We start from the raw sequence: 19,786 nt of genomic DNA on the forward strand, positions 1-19,786 counted from the left end.
GTTTTAGTTGGATAGTTTAAACTTTTTTGAGTTTCACTTCTTCAAATGATGCTACAAATTTGCTCAGGTTGGATGTGACACTTTAAAAAGCTTCGAAGTTGCTGTCATATTTGCTCAAGTTTTTTTAATGTAACTAAAAGAAAAGCAGATTTTTTTTTCCTTAATTCAGCACTAATGGTAGCGCTGATTTGTTCCAAGGCTCTGAAAGCTTATGTAGAGCTGCTAACATTGCTCTTGATCTTGTTATTCTTCCATGTTTCAGTTTTATGCATTAAAAATCCATCCATCAATCTGTGAAATGCTCATCCAGTTAGAGTACATAGTACATAGTTAGAGTACCCTGCTTAGACCCTGGACTCTGCCTAACCTGCAATAGAAGTGCCACTCACATTCACACCAGCAGACAGTTTAGAATCACCAACGAACCCAACGTGTATTTTTAGACTGTGGGAGGAAGTGGGAGCACCCAGAGAGAACTCATGGTAGCACACGGGGAATATGTAAACTTAGCACAAATAGACCCATGGCTGGCCAGAGGATTCAAACCAAGGACTTTCTTGCTGTGCATTAGTAAAGTTTACTTTTGTAGTTCTGCATCAAAAACTACAAATAACGGTGAAGCACAGAGGGTAGAATAAGCACAAATACTGCCCATGAGAAGGGACGTCCCCCAAGTTTAAGGCACACATGGGAACAAAACACATAATCTGCACATTTCCTCGGGGTTAAACAAGCATGCTTTCCCTGTGGAAGACCAGCGCTAGTACAAGATGTTCTGTGTTTGTCTTACGTAGCTTTGTGTTTCAAAATGTGTGCATTTTCACAGGTGTGTCACTGATTGTTTGAGACAGCGTAAAACCAGAAAAAGACATCTTCCAGTGGGGAAAAAATCTCATGAGGTTAATGTCAGATGAGCTTTCTGTCATAGACTGAATATATTTTGGGAAATGAACCCCTGCACAGAGAGAACAGCGGGGAAAGAAATGTACTCTGCACAAAGTGACAGTTTGGGACATATATTAGCAGACCGCGGTGTGCATATGTCTCCCCACATATAAATGTGTCTGTGGAGGTATTATGGTCAAGGTCTGCAGCTGCAGCCCTTTTTTGCCCAGGATGAAATTCTATCATGTGGCCTGCCAACTCTACTCAAAGGTAACATGTAATTTTTTTGTTTTACACTTTCTGCAAGCAATAGTCAGTGGGTTTTTTTTTGTTGTTTTTTTAAATAAAATTCTGTTTTGAAGTGGTTTTAATAAAGATAAAATTGCTTCATTTCCAGCAAGCAAAAGAGTAATGTCATATTTATCACAGTCACCTGAAGAGTGAACTGTGATAACATGAGATCCATTATGATTTTCATTTTTTCATCATAAATATAGTTGAAATGGTGGGAATGTTGTAGAAAAGGAGTGTCAAACATAAGGCTCGGGGACCAGAATTGGTCTGCCAAAAATTCCAATCCAGTCCATTAGATGGCTTTGGAAAATGTGAATGAAGACATAAATTTCTGACTTTTGACTGCAATTTAACAAGTTTTAGAGCTTTTACTACTGATAAAAATCTCCCCCATGGCCATTCACAGTACAAAGTATTTAAATGATAAATTTCTTTAATTTTTATACACATGGTACAGTTTAAGATCAAAGAGTCCTACTGACAAGATTCATTCGTTTATTAGAGCACCATTTTTTTTATCATGTAGAAAAACTGAGATTTACTGTTGACCTTGTGCTTTTTGTCTTATATCAAGATATTTCTTTGATTAAATGTGTAGTTAAACCTTCTAACATTGACAGAAATTTGAGTTTTACCAGTCCAGCCTACATAAGATCAAAGTCAACAATAAGTAATATGCAAGTAATCCACGTAGTCCAAGAATTCAAGTTTGAGGCTCCATTTGAGGCAGTTCTTCCTGGGAGAGTAATATCCAAGCACATGACTTCTGGGGCAGCCAATCAGACCAAAGGCTAGACGATGAAGTCAGTGAAGCTAATACTGCTGGTTTCAGATAGAGGATGACCTGGGGGCTGCACCAAAGCCAAGTATAAGATAAATACAGATGCATTTGTACTGTGAATCATGCAAAGCTACTGGGGTATAGTTCAAAATGATGAATATAGAGTATGTAATGAACACAAGAGGTTAACTTTAACATGTATGTCTGTTCAAAACACTGAGGGGTAAAATAATGGGAAAGGAATTGTCCTAGAAAGCTCATTCTGCTCATTGGCTGGATTTCAGTGGGAGAAATCGTTCATTACTCCTCCAAGCCATCCTCAGCTTCATGATCATTAATATTAACGATCATGAAATGAATGATGCTGACGTAAGTAATGTTATTATTGTTATTAAACATGCAGTAAACTGAGTCTGAAGAAGTCAGATAGGTGAATATTGAATCTTTTCTCCAAAGGGAAATCAACTTTCTGGGATTTGCTTTTCTGGATTATTGAGGATGCATCAGGACATGTTGGAATGATGTACCATAAGGGACAACTGAACTAAAGTGCAATTAGTTGCAGACAGCAGAGAGCCACTAAGTGTTACTTGGATCCACAGTCCCATTGACAGGTTATTAGGTACAACAGAAGCACTGACATTTTTTTTCTGTTAATAAGATACAGTGACAACTGCTAGTCATACAAATATTTTTCTATTTCTCTCATTTTTTGACATTAGATTCACTATGAGTAAAAGTAGAGGAGGCTGTTATCATTGTGCAAGACTGCTTATATCAAAAAACAATCATAAACAAACAACATAAAAGGGAAAATATACATATGTGATAACAGTAAGTCAGACACTTACTGTTAAGACACTAGGCCCAGGATCCTCCAACAGCCACTAGGCCCAGGAATCTCCTGCTGTCACCAGGCCCAGGCTCTTCCAGCAGCCACCAGGCCCAGGAATCTCCTGCTGTCACCAGGCCCAGGATCCTCCAACAGCCACTAGGCCCAGGAATCTCCAACAGCCACTAGGCCCAGGATCCTCCAACAACCACTAGGCCCAGGCTCTTCCAGCAGCCACTAGGCCCAGGATCCTCCAGCAGCCACTAGGCCCAGGCTCCTCTAGCAAGGCACCAACAAGTAAATTGACAGTGACTTCAACAGGCCATCACAAGGTAATACCAATCTCACCATTTTCAAAATGCCGCCTAAAAAAGCAAACCCAGGAGTTGAAGAGGAGTTGGAGGAGATTAGGAAATCGCTTAATTTCATGTCTGATGAACTGAGCAAAGTGGCTAAACAACAAGGTATGCTACATGACCTAATGGATGAAATAAAACAACTAAAAAACTTGATAAAGGAGAAGGACAAGAAAATAGACGACTTGGAACGGCGAATCGAGGACCTTGAACAATGCACAAGAATGGCTGATTTAGTCATAAGTGGACTGGAGACGCAACACCGAACCTACGCCAGAGTAACAGCTGGCGGAGGTAAAGACGGTGAAGATGCCCCGGTAGAGGAGCTGCAAACACTTGAACAGCAAGTGATAAAATTCCTTCAAACAAAGAATGTAAGTATTCAGAGCCATCATATCGCAGCATGCCACACGCTCCCCAGAAAAGACAGTAAAACAAAGCCAGCAATTATTCTTCGGTTTATGAGTCACAAAACAAAGATTGAGTTACTGAAACAGGGAAAGAAGCTAAAAGGGACCGGTGTGTATTTAAATGAACAAGCCTGAAAAAACAAAATAAGATACAAGTGACATGGACGAGGAACTGCAAAGTAATGATAAGACTAAATGGCACTCCCGAAGAAGCAAATGTTGTGATGATAAGAGAACTCAAAGACTTAGAGCAATATAAATAATCAGGAATCTGCTATGGACTCTATTGGAAAAGTGATGATTGGATAATGAACAATGTGTATGGAAAGTGTTTCTGGCCTTACGGCTCAAAAAACAATGGAAAAAACAACAACAAAAACAAAAAACACATAAATGACAAGTTTGGACACAGATTATAGGTTCAGAGATATTGAAGAGGAAGACTTTGATTATGAAAAGGACTGTCAAGGAGGTTATTTTGCCACACACGCTGAGAAAACGAACTTCAAAACGTTTAACTATGCAGAGCACAACATGCATGACCCTGAAAGCAACATTGACCCAGATAACCACTTCTACAATAACAACAATAATACTTGTGAGTACTATACAGATGACCAATTCAATATGAATATTAAAATGGCAAATGCATTGTCGGTCATACATTTCAATAGTAGAAGCCCGTATAAATTTTTTTCTAAAATTACAGAATGTTTAAGTAAGTTAAAAAAGTTTAATATAATTGCAATATCAGAAACATGGCTCGATAATGAGAAAGTTAGTGAAATGGGACTGGAAGGATACAAATTATTTACAATGAAGAGGGTGAATAAAAAAGGAGGCGGTGTTGCTTTATATGTAGATAAAGTTTTGAAATGTAGTCTGGTTGAATGTATGTCAAGCACCATAGATGACGTATTGAAATGTGTTACTGTTGAAATCCATGTTGAAAAAGCTAGCAATATAATTATAAGTTGCATCTATAGGACACCAGGATCATGCCTTGAGACATTCAATGAAAAAAAACTTGCTGCTATGTTTAGCAACCTAAATGATAAAAAAGTGCAAATAATTTGTGGTGATTTTATTATAGATTTGCTAAACCCAAATGGACATCAGAAAACAACAGATTTCATCAATACAATGTGTAGTAACTCCCTTTTCCCTGTAAACCAAGTAGAATAACAATTGATACAGCTACATTGATAGATAATATATTCACAAATAAAATTGACTATGAAATAGTAGGTGGACTTCTTATAACTGATATAAGCGATCATCTTCCTGTTTTTGCAATTTTTCAAAATTATTTTGGGATTAAAACTAAAGAAAAGAATCAACCATTTGATATGATACGACATAGAACAACAAGAGCCATTGCTGCCCTCCAGGTGGACTTAAAGGAACACAATTGGAATGAGTTTTTTGCAAATGAAGATTCAAATAGTGCATATGATGCATTCTTATCAACTGTAATTTCACTATATGAAAAACATTGTCCTTTAATGAAAATCACTAGAAAGCATCACAGATCAAATAAGCCATGGATCACAAAGGGGATAGAAGATGCATGTAAAAAGAAAAATAATCTATATAAGAGATTCATAAAACAGAGGACAAAAAATGCTGAAATAAAGTACAAGTTATATAAAAATAGATTAGTAAATATTATAAGAACAAGTAAGAAAGAATTTTACCACAAATTATTGGAGCAAAGCAGAAGTAACACACAAGAAACATGGAGGATATTAAATAGTATAATCAAAAAGGGCTCAAAAAATAAGAATTATCCAGACTATTTTAAAAAAGATAAAGATATTGTGCTTGATAAAACTAAAGACATTGCAAATGAATTTAATGATTTCTTTGTAAATGTTGGCTTTAATTTAGCAAAAGAAATTCCAGAGTCAAGAAATAATAACGACCTAAATAAACACATTACTCAGAATGTGTCCTCCATGTTTATTGGTGCTGTAACTCATAGAGAAATAATTAACATTGTGAAAACATTTAAAAATAAAAAGTCCACTGACTGTTTTGGTATTGACATGATATTAGTTAAAAGTATTATAGAATATATACTGCAACCTTTCGCATACATTTGTAATCTGTCCTTTCAAACTGGTGTGTTTCCCTCACAAATGAAAATAGCAAAAGTTATTCCAATCCATAAAAACGGAGAGAGATGTCAGTTTACCAATTACAGGCCAATATCACTACTCCCACAGTTCTCAAAAATTTTAGAAAAGTTATTTGTTAATAGACTTGATAAATATATTGAGAAGCATAATCTCCTAAGTGATAACCTATATGGTTTTAGAGCGAAAAGGTCCACTTCGATGGCAGTGATGGAACTTGTAGAAGGGATATCTAATGCAATAGATAATAAGGAATATACTGTTGGTGTTTTTATAGACATAAAAAAGGCGTTTGATACAATTGATCATTCTATATTAATGAATAAACTAGAGAGATATGGCATAAGAGGGATAGCATGAAAGGTTACCTGGATGACAGATGTCAATATATCGAAATCAATAATGTAAAATCTAAGCAGTTGAAGGTAACTTGTGGTGTTCCTCAGGGATCTGTGCTGGGCCCTAAATTATTCATATTATATATAAATGACATATGTAGTGTTTCCAAACTGTTAAAATGTGTATTGTTTGCTGATGATACCACTCTGTATTGCACAGGTAAAAACCTAGAACAGCTTCTGACTACAGTGGAAAAGGAGTTAAATATATAAAAAAAAACTGGTTTGATATAATTAAGTTATCGTTAAATATAAAGAAAACAAAATTGATTATTTTTGGCACTAGACAAATGAAAAATGTATCTAAAATCAGCGTTAATGGAATTGAAATTGAAAGAGTGTACGAAAATAAATTTCTTGGAGTGATAATTGATGATAAGCTGAGTTGGAAGTCTCATATAAACCATGTGAAAACAAAAATGTCAAAAACCATTGCTATTCTCTACAAAACAAAGCATGTCCTGAACAAGAAATCATTATACACACTTTATTGTACTCTGTTGCTTCCATATATGACTTATTGTCTGGAGATATGGGGTAATGCATATAAAACAAATACTCTTCCTATTTTCAAGTTACAAAAAAGAGCTATAAGAATTATAAATCAATCAAACTATATAGAACCAACTAACATTTTGTTTATTTATCTGAATAACCTGAAATTTTGTGATTTAGTTGAATATAAAATGGCACAGATAATGCATAAAGCACAAAATAACTTGCTTTGCCTCAGTACTCAGAAGCTGTTTAAAGTCAGAGAGAGTCAATATGAGTTAAGGGGAACAGATTTCTTAAAAAAAAACAAGATAAAGACAAATATAAAGCAGAGATGTGTTTCTGTTAGAGGAGTTAACTTGTCGAATAGTTATGACAGTGATTTAAAAAGGTGTAGTTCATTTTCCTTGTTTAAAAACAGGTTTAAAAATAGAGTATTAGAAAAATGTATAAATCAAGAATGAAAAGAGCAAAAATAATAATACTGAAACTCTTGATTGTTTTGCTTTGATGTAGTTACTTATCTAAGGTGGGAAGTGTTTTTGTTTTTGTTTTTGTTTTTGTTTTTGTTTTTGTTTTTGTTTTTGTTTTTGTTTTTTGTTTGTTTGTTTTTGCTTTGCTTTGTTTTATTCTTTGCTTCGAGCCCTGTGTACAGGAGCTGCATGCAAAAAGATCTTTTGTTAAAAGGGTTTAATAAGCATATGCTTCAGCCAATACCTTTTGATTAGCCTTGTCTCGTGCTTTCTTGCTTTGTGGTCATCTTTATTTTGTATTCACTGAGATATTTGAATGCTAATCAATAAATCAATAAATCAAAAAAAAGACACTGACTTTTAGAGGGCAGTGTTGTGGCCTTTTTTCTTTAAACCTTCTCATTTTTAAGGTTGGTGATGTTACCGTATGGTTAGGGTGAGGGTTAGAGTTGGGTGTCAGGGTGTTAGATGCTATGACTTTATTAACTGTGATGTATCCTGACTGGTTCAGAGAAATCCTTGTAGTTCTATGATATTAAAGAGAGGTATTGGAGATTCACTGAAATTATGAAATATGGGTTCTCATCCAATTAAATGGTTTATGCTCATTGAGTTCTCAAATTACTGATGACTGCAACAATTAAAATGGGGAAGGTTAATATGTGACACCTTGGGATACAAGTATAAAAACCACTATATTACCTACATATTCATCTATGTTTTTCCCCCACAAAAAAGATGAATTACAAGTTAAATCTATGAAATAATTTTATTCATATATGTTACTGAAAAACATCAATGCGGGTACTTGCCTGTATCTTGTGATATTAAATTTATGCAGTTTTCTTATGGATGAGATTTGAGGCACCAGGGTTAACGACGCCTGCTAAAAAATATTTCTGTACGGGGCTAAACAGATCAATTGAGAATGGAAAGTGAGTGGGGAAAAAATCTTTTAAATTGGAGGGTGTCTATCTTTTTAAGTACAGTCATTGATGAAGGAGGATGTCTTTAATTACTTCAATCAATTTGAGCTGAATCAATCTCTCAGAGTCAATATACGACTTTTCTCACTTGAGGCTGATGTAATGAGGGTCAGGCCTTCAAAGTTTATTGGCAATCTATGAGAAGGAAAGCTGGTGTCAGGGCGAGTGCGCTCCACACTGGAATATTCATACAGTGTAGAGCGACACGTGTTACGTAAGAACGCAACAGACATGTGACAGGGTTGATTAGAGTGTGTGGTGCTGATGTAGGCAGCAGGGATGACTTGTGATGAAGGACAAAGGCTGAGGCACACAGGAGCATGGCGGGTCACTGATGATGTAAGCATAGTTGTAACTGTATTTAACACAAGTGTTATCTTAGCTGAGGAGGAGAGGACAGGGAATGCTGATAGAGAATTAATCACCGGCTATTTTTGTAATCAGATTTCTGTTGTCAAATAATCTGCACTTTATGTAGCTCAACTCTATCACTATACTGTTTGCCCTTTTTAATAAGAAATCAATTATGTCAGGTTTTTTGATCAAATTTTTTTTTTTTTTAAAGAAATGTGTCATTTTGTGCTGTGTGAGGTTGTGAGGGATTTTATTTGTATGTGATTTTTATTTTTTTTTACATTTATAACCAAATCCCTCCCAGGCTAACAAACCCAATCCTTTCCCAGATATTGATTAAACCCTTAAAACTCATGTCTTCATGTTAAGAGCTTAGATGTAAATTAAACTCTACACAGATCTATAAATATGCTGATTCGTCCCCACCTCCTGTGAGCTATTTGCATGTAGCCTGGCCTGAGTCCCTCTGAGGGGCTCACTCAGGGGATGAAGTGAGACACAAGTGTGTTTTGATTGCAAGACTTTTGCTTCTTGGTGGCTTTGGTTCACCTCTGCGAGCTGGTTTCTTTGTTCTTTTTAGATTGCTTCTTTTGTTTTATCTTCATGTCACTGTGCTCATCTTTATTCCAGCAGAAGATTATTTGAGTGTCTTGTTTTCATTTTCTGAGTTTTTGTTCAGACTTTCTATACTTGTCTTTGCAGTTTTATACCTGCTTTTTTTTGTGACCTCATCAAGTCTAGTTTCTCATTAGATTTTTCCAGGGATTCTTTTTATTTCTCATGTCCTTTGTATCAACATCCCATCTGTCTTGTTCTGTTTATTTATTTATTATTTTAGCTTGGTTCCTTTTTATTTCCATGTCTCGTGCTTTGTTGTCAGGAGTTTGTATTTAGGTTAGGATTAGTATCCTTTGGTTATTTCCTGTTTTACTTTGAAGTTTTGTTTCCCGTTCCCAGCTTACAGTTTCTTCTTCTTCTTCTTCTTCTTCTAAATTTATTTACAAATCACCCATCAGTGTGTATAACTAGTCCTAACACTCCTTGCGTTGCTATTTCCATGTACAATGGATATCTGTGTGGTTTTTTTTTTTGATTATTTTCATGTTGGTTTGAGATAAAATATCTCCCTCTGCTGTTACTGAGACTTCTGCTGGCATGCCTATTTCACGTTTTGCAGAGGCAAGGTGTGAAAGGTGAAGAACATTTACTATCTTGCCACAATACAAAGTTCTACTTCAGGCTCCATCCTGCAGGAAAAAGTGGCATCGTTACAGAAATGGGACTTTCTGAGGAGCACAAGAAGGAGGATCAATAAATTATTATGCAGGTGGTTTTAATCTTGTGGTTTATTGCTATATACTGCCTGCCAATAGAGGTCATTCTTGGTAAATAAAGTATACTTGTAGTATTTCTGTGTTTGGAATCCTACTTTGGGGTCAGTAAATTGCCCAATTAAGGAGAAAAATGTTGGAGAAAGCAATCAATTTCAGAATGAATTGTTTATAATCTAACAGAAAGCAAAACCTAAATAACACACTTCGTTCATAGCGAGATTACCTTTGACCCATATGTCATGGTGGTACAGCCCAATCAGAACAAACTTTTCAAATGTCCAGAGGTCACAGATGAAAACCAGTGAACCAAAGTCTCCTGACCAAAATATTCACATTAATGTGCAATGTGACATTCCTTCATCCTGCAGAGCCGAACAGGTGTGTCTCAGTCACTGGGGTGTGAAGGCTAACAAACAGATTCTTCTCTAATTGAAGGGGTATTTGGAATAATTACAAAATGACAGCAGAGGCAGTGGCAGAGTCACGGAGGCAGAGCAAATGATGGGAAAATGAGAGGCTCTAATTGAACATCATTGGGAAGCTGAAGGCCATGTTAAACCTCATGTAATGGGATGGAGGCAGCTGAAGGGAGCCCCTCCCAGGTTGCTTTAAGGCTGGGAAGAAGGTGGGGGTTGAACACTCGGGGCGGGATGGCTGCTGTCTCCCTTGCATTGCCCTAACGATGTCCTCGTATCATGGCATTACGTAACGTGTTCTCCAGTAAAGTTTAGTCAGCCGAGTTGTGTGTGTGCAGGACTTGTGCATATTTCTGTGTTTGGATGCACACTGGCAACACAGCTGGAGTTAACTGCTCATCGAAATATGACATCAATTAGCTCAGGCCACTGAAAGCACAGATAACAAATACAACCTGGCAATAAATAAGTAAATAAATAAAGATTTTTAACTGAAAACAAAAATAGTAAAGCTCTTCTATTATTGTCAATACTGTTTACTTCAAGGATTGGCCAGTAGAGGGTGACTCCTCTGGTGTTAAAGAAAGAAAGAGTAGATTGACATCTTTGCAGTAGCCCGCAGTATGAAATTAGTGCGACTGCTGAAAAAAACACAAAACGAAACAAAACATTTTCTGCCATTCTTAAGTCATAAATCAGGTTTTTATTTACTTATGAGCTATTGCTACTTAAATTTACACAGCCTCCTGCAGCTTGTTGCACACCTTCCTGACTGAAGAATTATCATTATGTATAGTTATGTTTTTATGTATAGTTATAGTTAAGTTTTTTTTTTATTTTTTAGAACCATTACTTTAGTATAAGTAGCAATAAAACACCTCATCTTACTAACATAAAACTGTAGATTATCAAAAACAAAAGTAATTACTCTGCATAGAAATGTTCCCTATTGGTATGATATAGATCAACATTATAATTGCAGATTTAAAGAAGTAAAAACATTTTTAAAATAAATCACAACTGAATTTAAAGTCTTTGAGCCCTGTGATATGGGTAATTGTCAATATCTACAGGAGAACTGATATGGATTCCAATGTAAACACAGTGAAGCAGACTTAATTCTACTTCCCAATTCCGAGGCTGCATTTGAAGGCCGATTACGTCACAGTCAGGCGTCAAAGGCTGTCCAAATTCGAAGGCTGCTCTAAATGTGACCAACAAATGTGTCCTTCATTTCCCTGGATTTGAAGGATGGGTCGGGTGTATCCTTCGTGGGCAAACCTATCCCAGAATTCAAAGCGTAGCTCAGCCAATTCCAGTTTCTAACAATGGCGTCAGCTACTTAGTTTTAATATTATCTTTCTGCGTCAAAAAATAAACTTTTAAGATATTTTCAGGCGAGAATGTAGCTGTGTAAACCTCAAATATCTGCTCAATTTATCAAGACGTCACATATTTGCAAAAGTGCTCAGACGTTTTCCGAGAAGTCTGTTACCCACCAACTCGATAACTTACTGGGAGGTCAAGGCTCACTAGAGCCGGAGAGGACAGCGAACTCCCGGCACATCGTTTTCAGACCCCCCCCCCCCCGCGGTCTTTCGCTACTCAGATTAAACATGATATGTAAGTCACTCAGATAACTTAAAAATGTTATTGTTTGACTTTTTTCAGTGTTTTATTTATTCTTGAATAAATTGGTTTGGCTGAGATTATAGTTTTCACAAAGCTGAATAAACGTCAAACAGAAAATTGATTAAACAGAAGTGTGAGATGGTAGAGAATTTACTCCAGTGTCCTGTTATATTTTATGGAGCAAGGAGCAGAAGGCTGAGTTTATTAAACTCCACCGAGACAGCTGGTGACGCAAATCTGAGGGCTAGACCGTCCCATTTCACAGCCTCGCACTTCCGGCCTTCTCAGTCTTTGGAGGACCCGGCCCTAATAGACTGCGAAGGCCTCGTCCTTTGAAGGATGCAGCCTAGAAATTAGGACACAGCTAGAATTTCACGTTCCCAGTTGCCTTCACAATCCAAGATGGCAGTAGTGCACCCCAACCTTTTGTACCCCGCCTTTTAATCTGTGCAGCCATTGTTGTGCCACTGGAGTCCTGTGCGACAAGAGAACGCCAATCTACCTCAAGGCGAAAGTCTATAAGTCGATCGTGCACCCAGTGGCACTGCACGGGTCAGAGTGCTGGCCAGCGATGAGCAAGCACGAGCAAGTTCTTCACATCATGGAGATGAAGATGCTGAGGTCATTGTTGTGTATTTGTGACTCATTAAATAAACCATACACAGAGAAATGACCAGTCACTGTCTGTGAATGGGATGCAGTGATGTTTTGAAGCACAAAAAAACAACAAGAAAACCCCAAGCATTACGCTGTATTACCAGTGATATAATGGCTCTATCTTGCTAAGGAGCAAAAAAATTTTCCGACATATTACTGGACAACACTCAGCTCCAACACGCTCTGAGGTATATAGAATGCATTTGAGGCAGAACCCTTTCTTTGTTATTTTTTAACTGAGGTATAGAAAAGTACTGCTTTCCTTGCTTGCACTAATGGAACACAGCTACATCCTCCTGATAATGTCCCTGCTTTTCACCTAATTTTTTTTAACCTACCTAGTGTACACAGCCAGAACATTAAAACTCCCCACAGATGCAATGAATGACACTGATTGTTTGGTTGCTTTGGTTGGTTTGCTCATCTAAAAGATTTTACTAGTTCACAGACCAAGAGGGAAGTCAAGATGAGGTTTGCCAACTTTTTTAGAAGGTCATAGCACTTCTTCCTGCTCAGATGGAGTCACGCACAGCTGCCTGCTTACCTACCTACATCTATTGTTTCTCCTACTTAACTTTGAGTGAATGCTCTGAGATCATCAGAGTGCCTTTGCACATCACAGAGGACACATTTCAGAGAGGATCTCCTTTAACTGAAGACCTGTTTGAGTGAGAAGGGATGACTCACAGGTAAATCAGTTTAAAGATGCACAGCAAATATGGTGTGACTCATTATATCTGGTGTTTTCCCCTCTGTTTCCTTGACTTACTAAGTTGTGCAATTAGTAAATAGCATTTTGCAGTATAACATCATTTACTGTGCGCAGTCGGGAGATTCCGTTTAAAGCTGAGTCATTAAAAAGTGTTTACAATTTAGACATTGGTATTAAAGACCCAGAGCCTAGAATAAATAAAACAGCTGTGAATCCATGTCTAATGACCTTTAAATCTGTTTTTCTTGGTTGATATTTGCCATTAGGAGCTAAAGCAGTGTGGTCCATGATGTTCAAAGTACATCAAAGCTCTGACTTATGTGTGGAGCCTCTTCAAAATCGTAGTAATGAGGGTTCAGTTTCGATGCCCTGCTTAAACTGCCGCAGGTCAAATCCTAACACGGGAAAACTTTTTATGACCGGCCCATAGCTGCAGGAAGTGCTCAGACTCATGAAGATGTATTGGTGATTAAACAGTGGAGCGGGAAAAAAACCTGATCAGCCTGCAGCAGGTCTGCAGGACTTTGCAGCTGAGGCCAGTTCTCAGCTTAAACATAATAAAATACAAAATAAAGAACACCAACCAAACAAGCCTCACATTAAAACTGTTACTGTTCTTAATGAATTGTCAAATCTGATTACGTCCATATTTTGTTTTTAGAAAACCCACAAACCTAGCAGGTTTTATTTCAACTCTATTGTTAGATGTTTGTTTTTCTAGTCTTTTAAAGCATCAAATTAATGTATAGCTAAAATCAGTTTAGTAGTAGAGGGAAAGAAAACAGTTCATATGGTATGTCAGTGTGATATTTAATAGTACAAGACTATAGCATCTGTGTGTTTTTATAGAATATTTTATGATTTAACCCTGAAATAGATAAGTGGAAGAAAAAGGATGCATTTAGCAAAAGTTTTTATGTAGACCCAAAATGCAGGACACCCTAGAGGCACATCGGCAAAGCATAAATAAAGGAGGAAAAGGGCATTCTAGATAGAAAACACCAAATCTCCAAAAGAACAGCAAGGACAATGAATTGCACAGAAGACCTCAGTAAGAGCATAAGGCAAAAGGCACAGGAGGGTGAAAAGAAGTTTGTGTATGGTGTTTGTTTATTTGCTCATTTGCAGAAAATCTAAAAAGGTTTAAAAACAATGTGAAAAGACAATCGGACAAAGAGAAAGGCAGTGGGTGCAATTGAAGTGTCAGTTTTTCTTATGAGGGTTCCTGAGTGATAAGACCAAGAAGTGCATGGCAGCCATAATAAACTATTCAAATTCTCTTCGCTCTTGGAAAATCTTACCTGCAAGCCATCATCTGTAGCAACAAGCCAGCATTTAAGGGCGAGCCCAAGCCTCTACTCCTTGCCAGATTTTCTGCTACCTTATCCTGGTGAATCAGGGCCCAAGCACTGTTAGACCTGTTTAAATTTCTCCTCGTGTTAACGTAGTCTCTCTCCTTGTTTCCCCAGTATCCACACCCTGGTTCAGCATTGGACCCCCACCCCCCGAACACACACACACACCACCACCACCACCACCACCTTTTATTGCGTTTACATTATTTAAATTATCTTGCATTCTTTATCGAACAGGTGTCTCCATAGTGTAGTGGTTAACAGATTTACTTGGTCACAAATACCCTCTGGTGTTGTATCAGGATGAAGAATAGTTGAAAGTAGACGATTGGTCTTTTTTTGTCCATGTTCTAAATACTGACTATAATAGGCTACATTAATATAAAATCTAATCCTTTCAACTATTAGTTTCCTAAACCCATCAGTTTGCAACATTTATTTTGCAATTAAAGATTTTGAGAGGGATAGAAACCCTGTTACAAAATTTTACATTGTGTTAATCATTCTTCTTGTGTACACATGATCAAAATATTATAATACAATAATATAAAGCATTGCTATTCACAAAAAAAAAAAAAAAATTTACTTATTCTGTTAAAGTGCAGGTACTTTTAATCATGTAATGAGTCTCTACCTTTCAAAGAGCATTATTTAAAATAAAAAATCACAGGTTTGATCAAAGTGTCATGGATTAATTGACGTATTGATCGGCTGAGGCAGCACTTCGGTTTGTGAAGGGAGGATTTATTCAGGCTCAGTCACGGTTGACTTGACTGACCTGTTTATTGAAGCCAGAGCTATTTTTAGCCTGGCTCACGGTGTGGAACTTAAGATTGGCCAGAATCTATCAGTCAGTAATCGAGGCAGCGACGTGCAGTACAGATGTCATCGTCTGTCACAGGCTGGCAGAGATAAAGTTAGAGATACAGAAAGGTCGTCGAGTTCCAGACATGCTGTGTGTTATTTCTCAGAAATGGCTCACTGGGGAGTTAACAACTAGTCTCACATTCACACAGAAATAGGCTTTATATAGCTAAAAATCAGAAGAAACACAACCACTTTATTCCCTGAGAAAAAAAAGCTATTCCTCTTGCTTGGTATGTCTGTGTTCCTGTGTTAAAACATTTATTTGAGGCAGCGACGTGCAGTACAGTAATTTGTAAGTAAAAATGAGCATTAACTAAATAACTGAAAGCAGCAAAATCAAGATTGCTCGATATCCCTAAACAGTGGCTGCATCTCCCGCTGACGTACAACATGTCAGAGAACCACTTACTGGAAACCAGTGACTCTGGAGGTCATCAAATTTGGCCCAAGTGGACTTTTCACTTGACATTTTGTCCGTTTGTGTTTGCGTTATTGCCGTCATGACTTCTGTCTCAGCTTAAACATTATTTACTTCTCGCACACCTCTTGTGGCTAAATTACCCCTCAGTCTAAACATGGAATATTTCAGTAATGCTGAAAACTCTGAGGAGCAGCTTCTGGTTTTGTCTTGGCGAGCTGGGAAAAGCTGGGGTCAAAGAGCAGACTTTTGAGTTTTTATTGGAGCCGGAGAAACAGCTGGATACTGTGGAAATGTTCTGGTGAGTCATGTTGAAAGCATCGGTTATAGATGGACATGAATCCTTGATGAAATAAAACCCATCTCACAGCTCCCAGCAGTGAATGTGAATGAAAAAGTTTGTTTGTTTTTTTTAAAACCCCCAGCTGCTCTGCTGAAGTAGGTCAGTGGTCACCAAAAGCAGCTGTGGTCTGTCAGGAATTCACCTGATTCCATCTTAAAAGGAAATAATTTTTGTGTTCCACTTAAAGAAAATGGGCTGCACTATGTTTCTATGTCCGATGTCTTTTTTCTGGAATTGAAGTTTTTTTTTCAAATTGTAGTTTGAGCATGGAACTTCATTATATGGCTAAACTAACAATTATTGTCCATTATTAATGAACCTGATCATTACTGCCTGTATAATTCAGGTAATAGACGATACAATTGTGATACGTGTTCATCAAAGCTGAAAACTGAGTTTGCTGAAGAAAACAGCTTGGATTTTCTTTTAATGCTCTCCATGGTTCCCCCTTTTTAAATCTTGCCTGCTTAAAATTTAAGTTTCTCCCCCCCCCCTTTAAAAAATGTAGTGGAGTAGTTTTACATACAATATTTTAAGCCAGGCCTCTGCAGCAGCCTTCAGGTATGTGGGTCCAGTGAGATATACCATTTCTTGGTTACTTTTTAGAGTGACATAATTAGCAAGGAGACAGGCAAAAAGATGTTGGCACTGAAGTACTGCTTTTATAATCTGTATTTTTTCCATAAATAGTTAGTGTAGCTATGAAACCTGGAAGCAGAGTACTTGCAAGATTAAAAAAACAGAGAAAGAAGCTATATGTTGCAATGAGTGCACAGCATGCTGCTACAAGTGCACGAGATAGAATTAGTTCTTTATTGTTTTATGCAATAAAGATAACTTCACTTTTACTTTTGGCCTAAACCGGCCAAGCAGAGGTTTTAAAAATAAAAACATTAAAATAAAACTACACTCTTTTTGTTCATGTTCAGAGGATATTATGACTCGTATCCTACAAGTTTTGCAGGGGTAAGGGGTTGCTTTAGGTAACAAAACCCACATTGTTTAAAGATCATTATATGGTACTTTCAGCTTCTCTGGTATTTCCCAATTGGTTGCGCCAGTGGATGGATCAGCATGTTGATTTTTGATCAGGACTTGGAACTGGCACAAGGAGTACACTAGCTTGTGGCTCCTGAGGCTGTGTTTGCGTATTCCTCTCTGTCACATTTAAGGTGAAAGTGCAAATAAACAAACTCATCTCAAGCCAATGCAGAGCTTTTCAGTATTCATCACAAATTCACTGGCTGAAGTTTTAAATCCTTCATATATGCTTTTGTGGTTAGAGTTCAGCATGTACAGAGAGATTTTCAGATTTATAGTAAATCAGGTAATAGATCATACTATACATTTCTTCTTTTAGCTGCTCTCTTTAGAAGTTGCCTGAGTTACTCATTTGCTTCCATTTCACCCTATCCCAAACATCCTCTGTCCAGCCAATGCTCTGCATGTCCTCCTTTACTACATCCATGAACCTTCTCAGTGGTTTTCCTCTTTTCCTCCTGTTTGGCAGCTCCATCTTAAACACCCTTTGTCCAATATTTCCATCATCCCTCAACTGTGCATGACCAAGCCACCTTAGGCCTGCCTCTCTAACTTCGTCTCTAATCCGTTCGACCTGAGCTGTCCCCCTGGTATGTTCATTTCTAATCTTGTCATTCCTAGTCACTCCCACTGAAAATCTTAGTATCTTCAGCGCTGCCTCCTGTCTTTGTGTCGGTGCCACTACTTCCAAACTATACATCATAGCAGGTCTCACGTCCATCTTGTAAACCTTTCCTTTCACTCTCGCTGCTGTCCTTCTGTCACAGATCCCCCCCTAACACTCGTCTCCTCTGGCTCCACAAGGCAAACAGATAATTCTGTAAATATTTCCAAACTGTTATTAATTGTTAAGTAGCATTTTTTTTTTTTTTTACATTTCATTTGTATCTCATTAAAAAGGATTTTCTATAAGAGGTTTTTCTTTACTGAGAAGTAAAAGTAAAGAACTGACACCAGGGTTATTAAAAGAGTTACTCTTCACCTATCTACTAGTGCCTGTAAATCCTGTAAAAACATTTTGCATGTGGATGTCTTGGGTTATTCATATTTTTTTATGATAAATAAAGTAAAAGGAAAAATTAAATAGTCAAAATCAAGTTTTTTTTCGTTTTTCCTTTTTTCTTGGTTCGCATGTAACGTTTTTTTTTTCTTGTAACTTAAATACCTGAAAGGTTTTTTTTTTAAAGTGAGATTATTTATCCTCCATTTCTTTTTCCCTAATGTGGGCATACATTTTTTCGCTGTGCTTCATTAAAGGCTGACGATTTTTTTTGTAGCATTGGGGCACAGTGTTCTCAGTTTCTCAGTGAGTCCACAGTATTTCATAAGGAGAATTAAAATGGGATTCATGCAGTCGGAGAGAGAGTGTGTGTGAGAGAGAGGTGGGATGGATGCGTGGAGGGGGGTGGGTTGGTGGGTGAGGGAGGCGTGGTGCTGAATGAACAGCTCCTCGGCTCATAAAGTAATCAGAGAGCTCCTCTGCTCCGTCAGAGCAGCACAGCCATGAGCCAGCCGAGTTCCCCGTCCTCAAGACCCGCTCTGACACTCCGCCTGTCCCCCTAACACACACCACACCACCATGAAGAGGCAAAACGTGAGGACCCTCGCCCTCATCATCTGCACCTTCACCTACCTGCTCGTGGGAGCCGCGATCTTCGACGCCCTGGAATCTCAGGAGGAGACGACCCAGAGGATGGAGCTGCACCTGAAGAAAGGGGAGCTGCTCCAGACATTCAACTTGTCCTCGGAGGACTTTGACAAGCTGGAAAAAGTGGTGCTGCAGCTGAAGCCGCACAAAGCCGGCATGCAGTGGAAATTCGCCGGCTCCTTTTACTTCGCCATCACTGTGATCACGACAATAGGTAAGAGAGCAACTTCTTAGATCCTCTGCGGAAACTCGGACTTTTGTTTGAAACGCGATTGAATATGAGGGAGGAGGTACCCCGATTTAAGTAATTTTTGTCCAACACTGCTGATCGCATTAAAATATGATCACTGCACAATGTCCTGGTCTAATCAATGATAGCACAGATGAAAGAAACAGAGCATAAAATATCATGTTATTTAAAAACATATCAATGCAACAGGTTTATAATAAAATAGATACAACCATAAGGGTTTAAATAATTTATATTTGTTTTATTCATAGTTAGGGAAATATATTTAATGTGATTGCTACATTTCTGGAAGACTACTGAGGGGCAGGCTCATCCAGACGAGTTCTGCCTCAATATCACCAGTCCTTATGAATACGTGTGTGAGGAAGGTGGGAGAACATTTGGAAAACTTCTGCTGTCAGGAAATACCAAAGGTAACGTAGGAGTGCTGTGCCTGAATCAAAAAAACAAAAAAGTAACCAAAAAGTCAGGTTAGAGCTCACTGGGAAAGCAAGCTTTGAATGTTACATCAGCTGAAAGTGGCCACATTTATTTTGAGTTCCAGCATTAAACGTTAAGTGCAAACTTCTCTCCAAAGAATTATTTTGCTCACAACTGCTCACAAAAAAAATCTGAGAATCTCTCTGTACATGTTGAGACACAATATGAAGGATTTAAAACTTCAGCCAGTGAATTTGTGATGAATACCGAAAAGCTCTGCATTATTGGGAC

The 19,786-nt window shown here is 37.7% G+C and overlaps 1 protein-coding gene across 1 annotated transcript in view; it reads left to right on the plus strand.

Moving 5' to 3' along the window:
- Positions 1–18,729: 18,729 nt before the first annotated feature.
- Positions 18,730–19,786, plus strand: part of kcnk3a (potassium channel, subfamily K, member 3a) — a 46,713-nt gene continuing 45,656 nt past the window's right edge. Inside the window, exon 1 of the mRNA XM_084953261.1 lies at positions 18,730–19,039. Coding sequence (XP_084809387.1) covers positions 18,757–19,039 — 283 coding nt within the window. The 5' untranslated portion in view covers positions 18,730–18,756. The remainder of the gene's footprint in view (positions 19,040–19,786) is intronic.

The sequence above is a fragment of the Perissodus microlepis genome, chromosome 15 (assembly GCF_051167445.1).
Source record: "Perissodus microlepis isolate ML-2025 ecotype Zambia chromosome 15, ASM5116744v1, whole genome shotgun sequence".
Taxonomy (NCBI): domain Eukaryota; kingdom Metazoa; phylum Chordata; class Actinopteri; order Cichliformes; family Cichlidae; genus Perissodus; species Perissodus microlepis.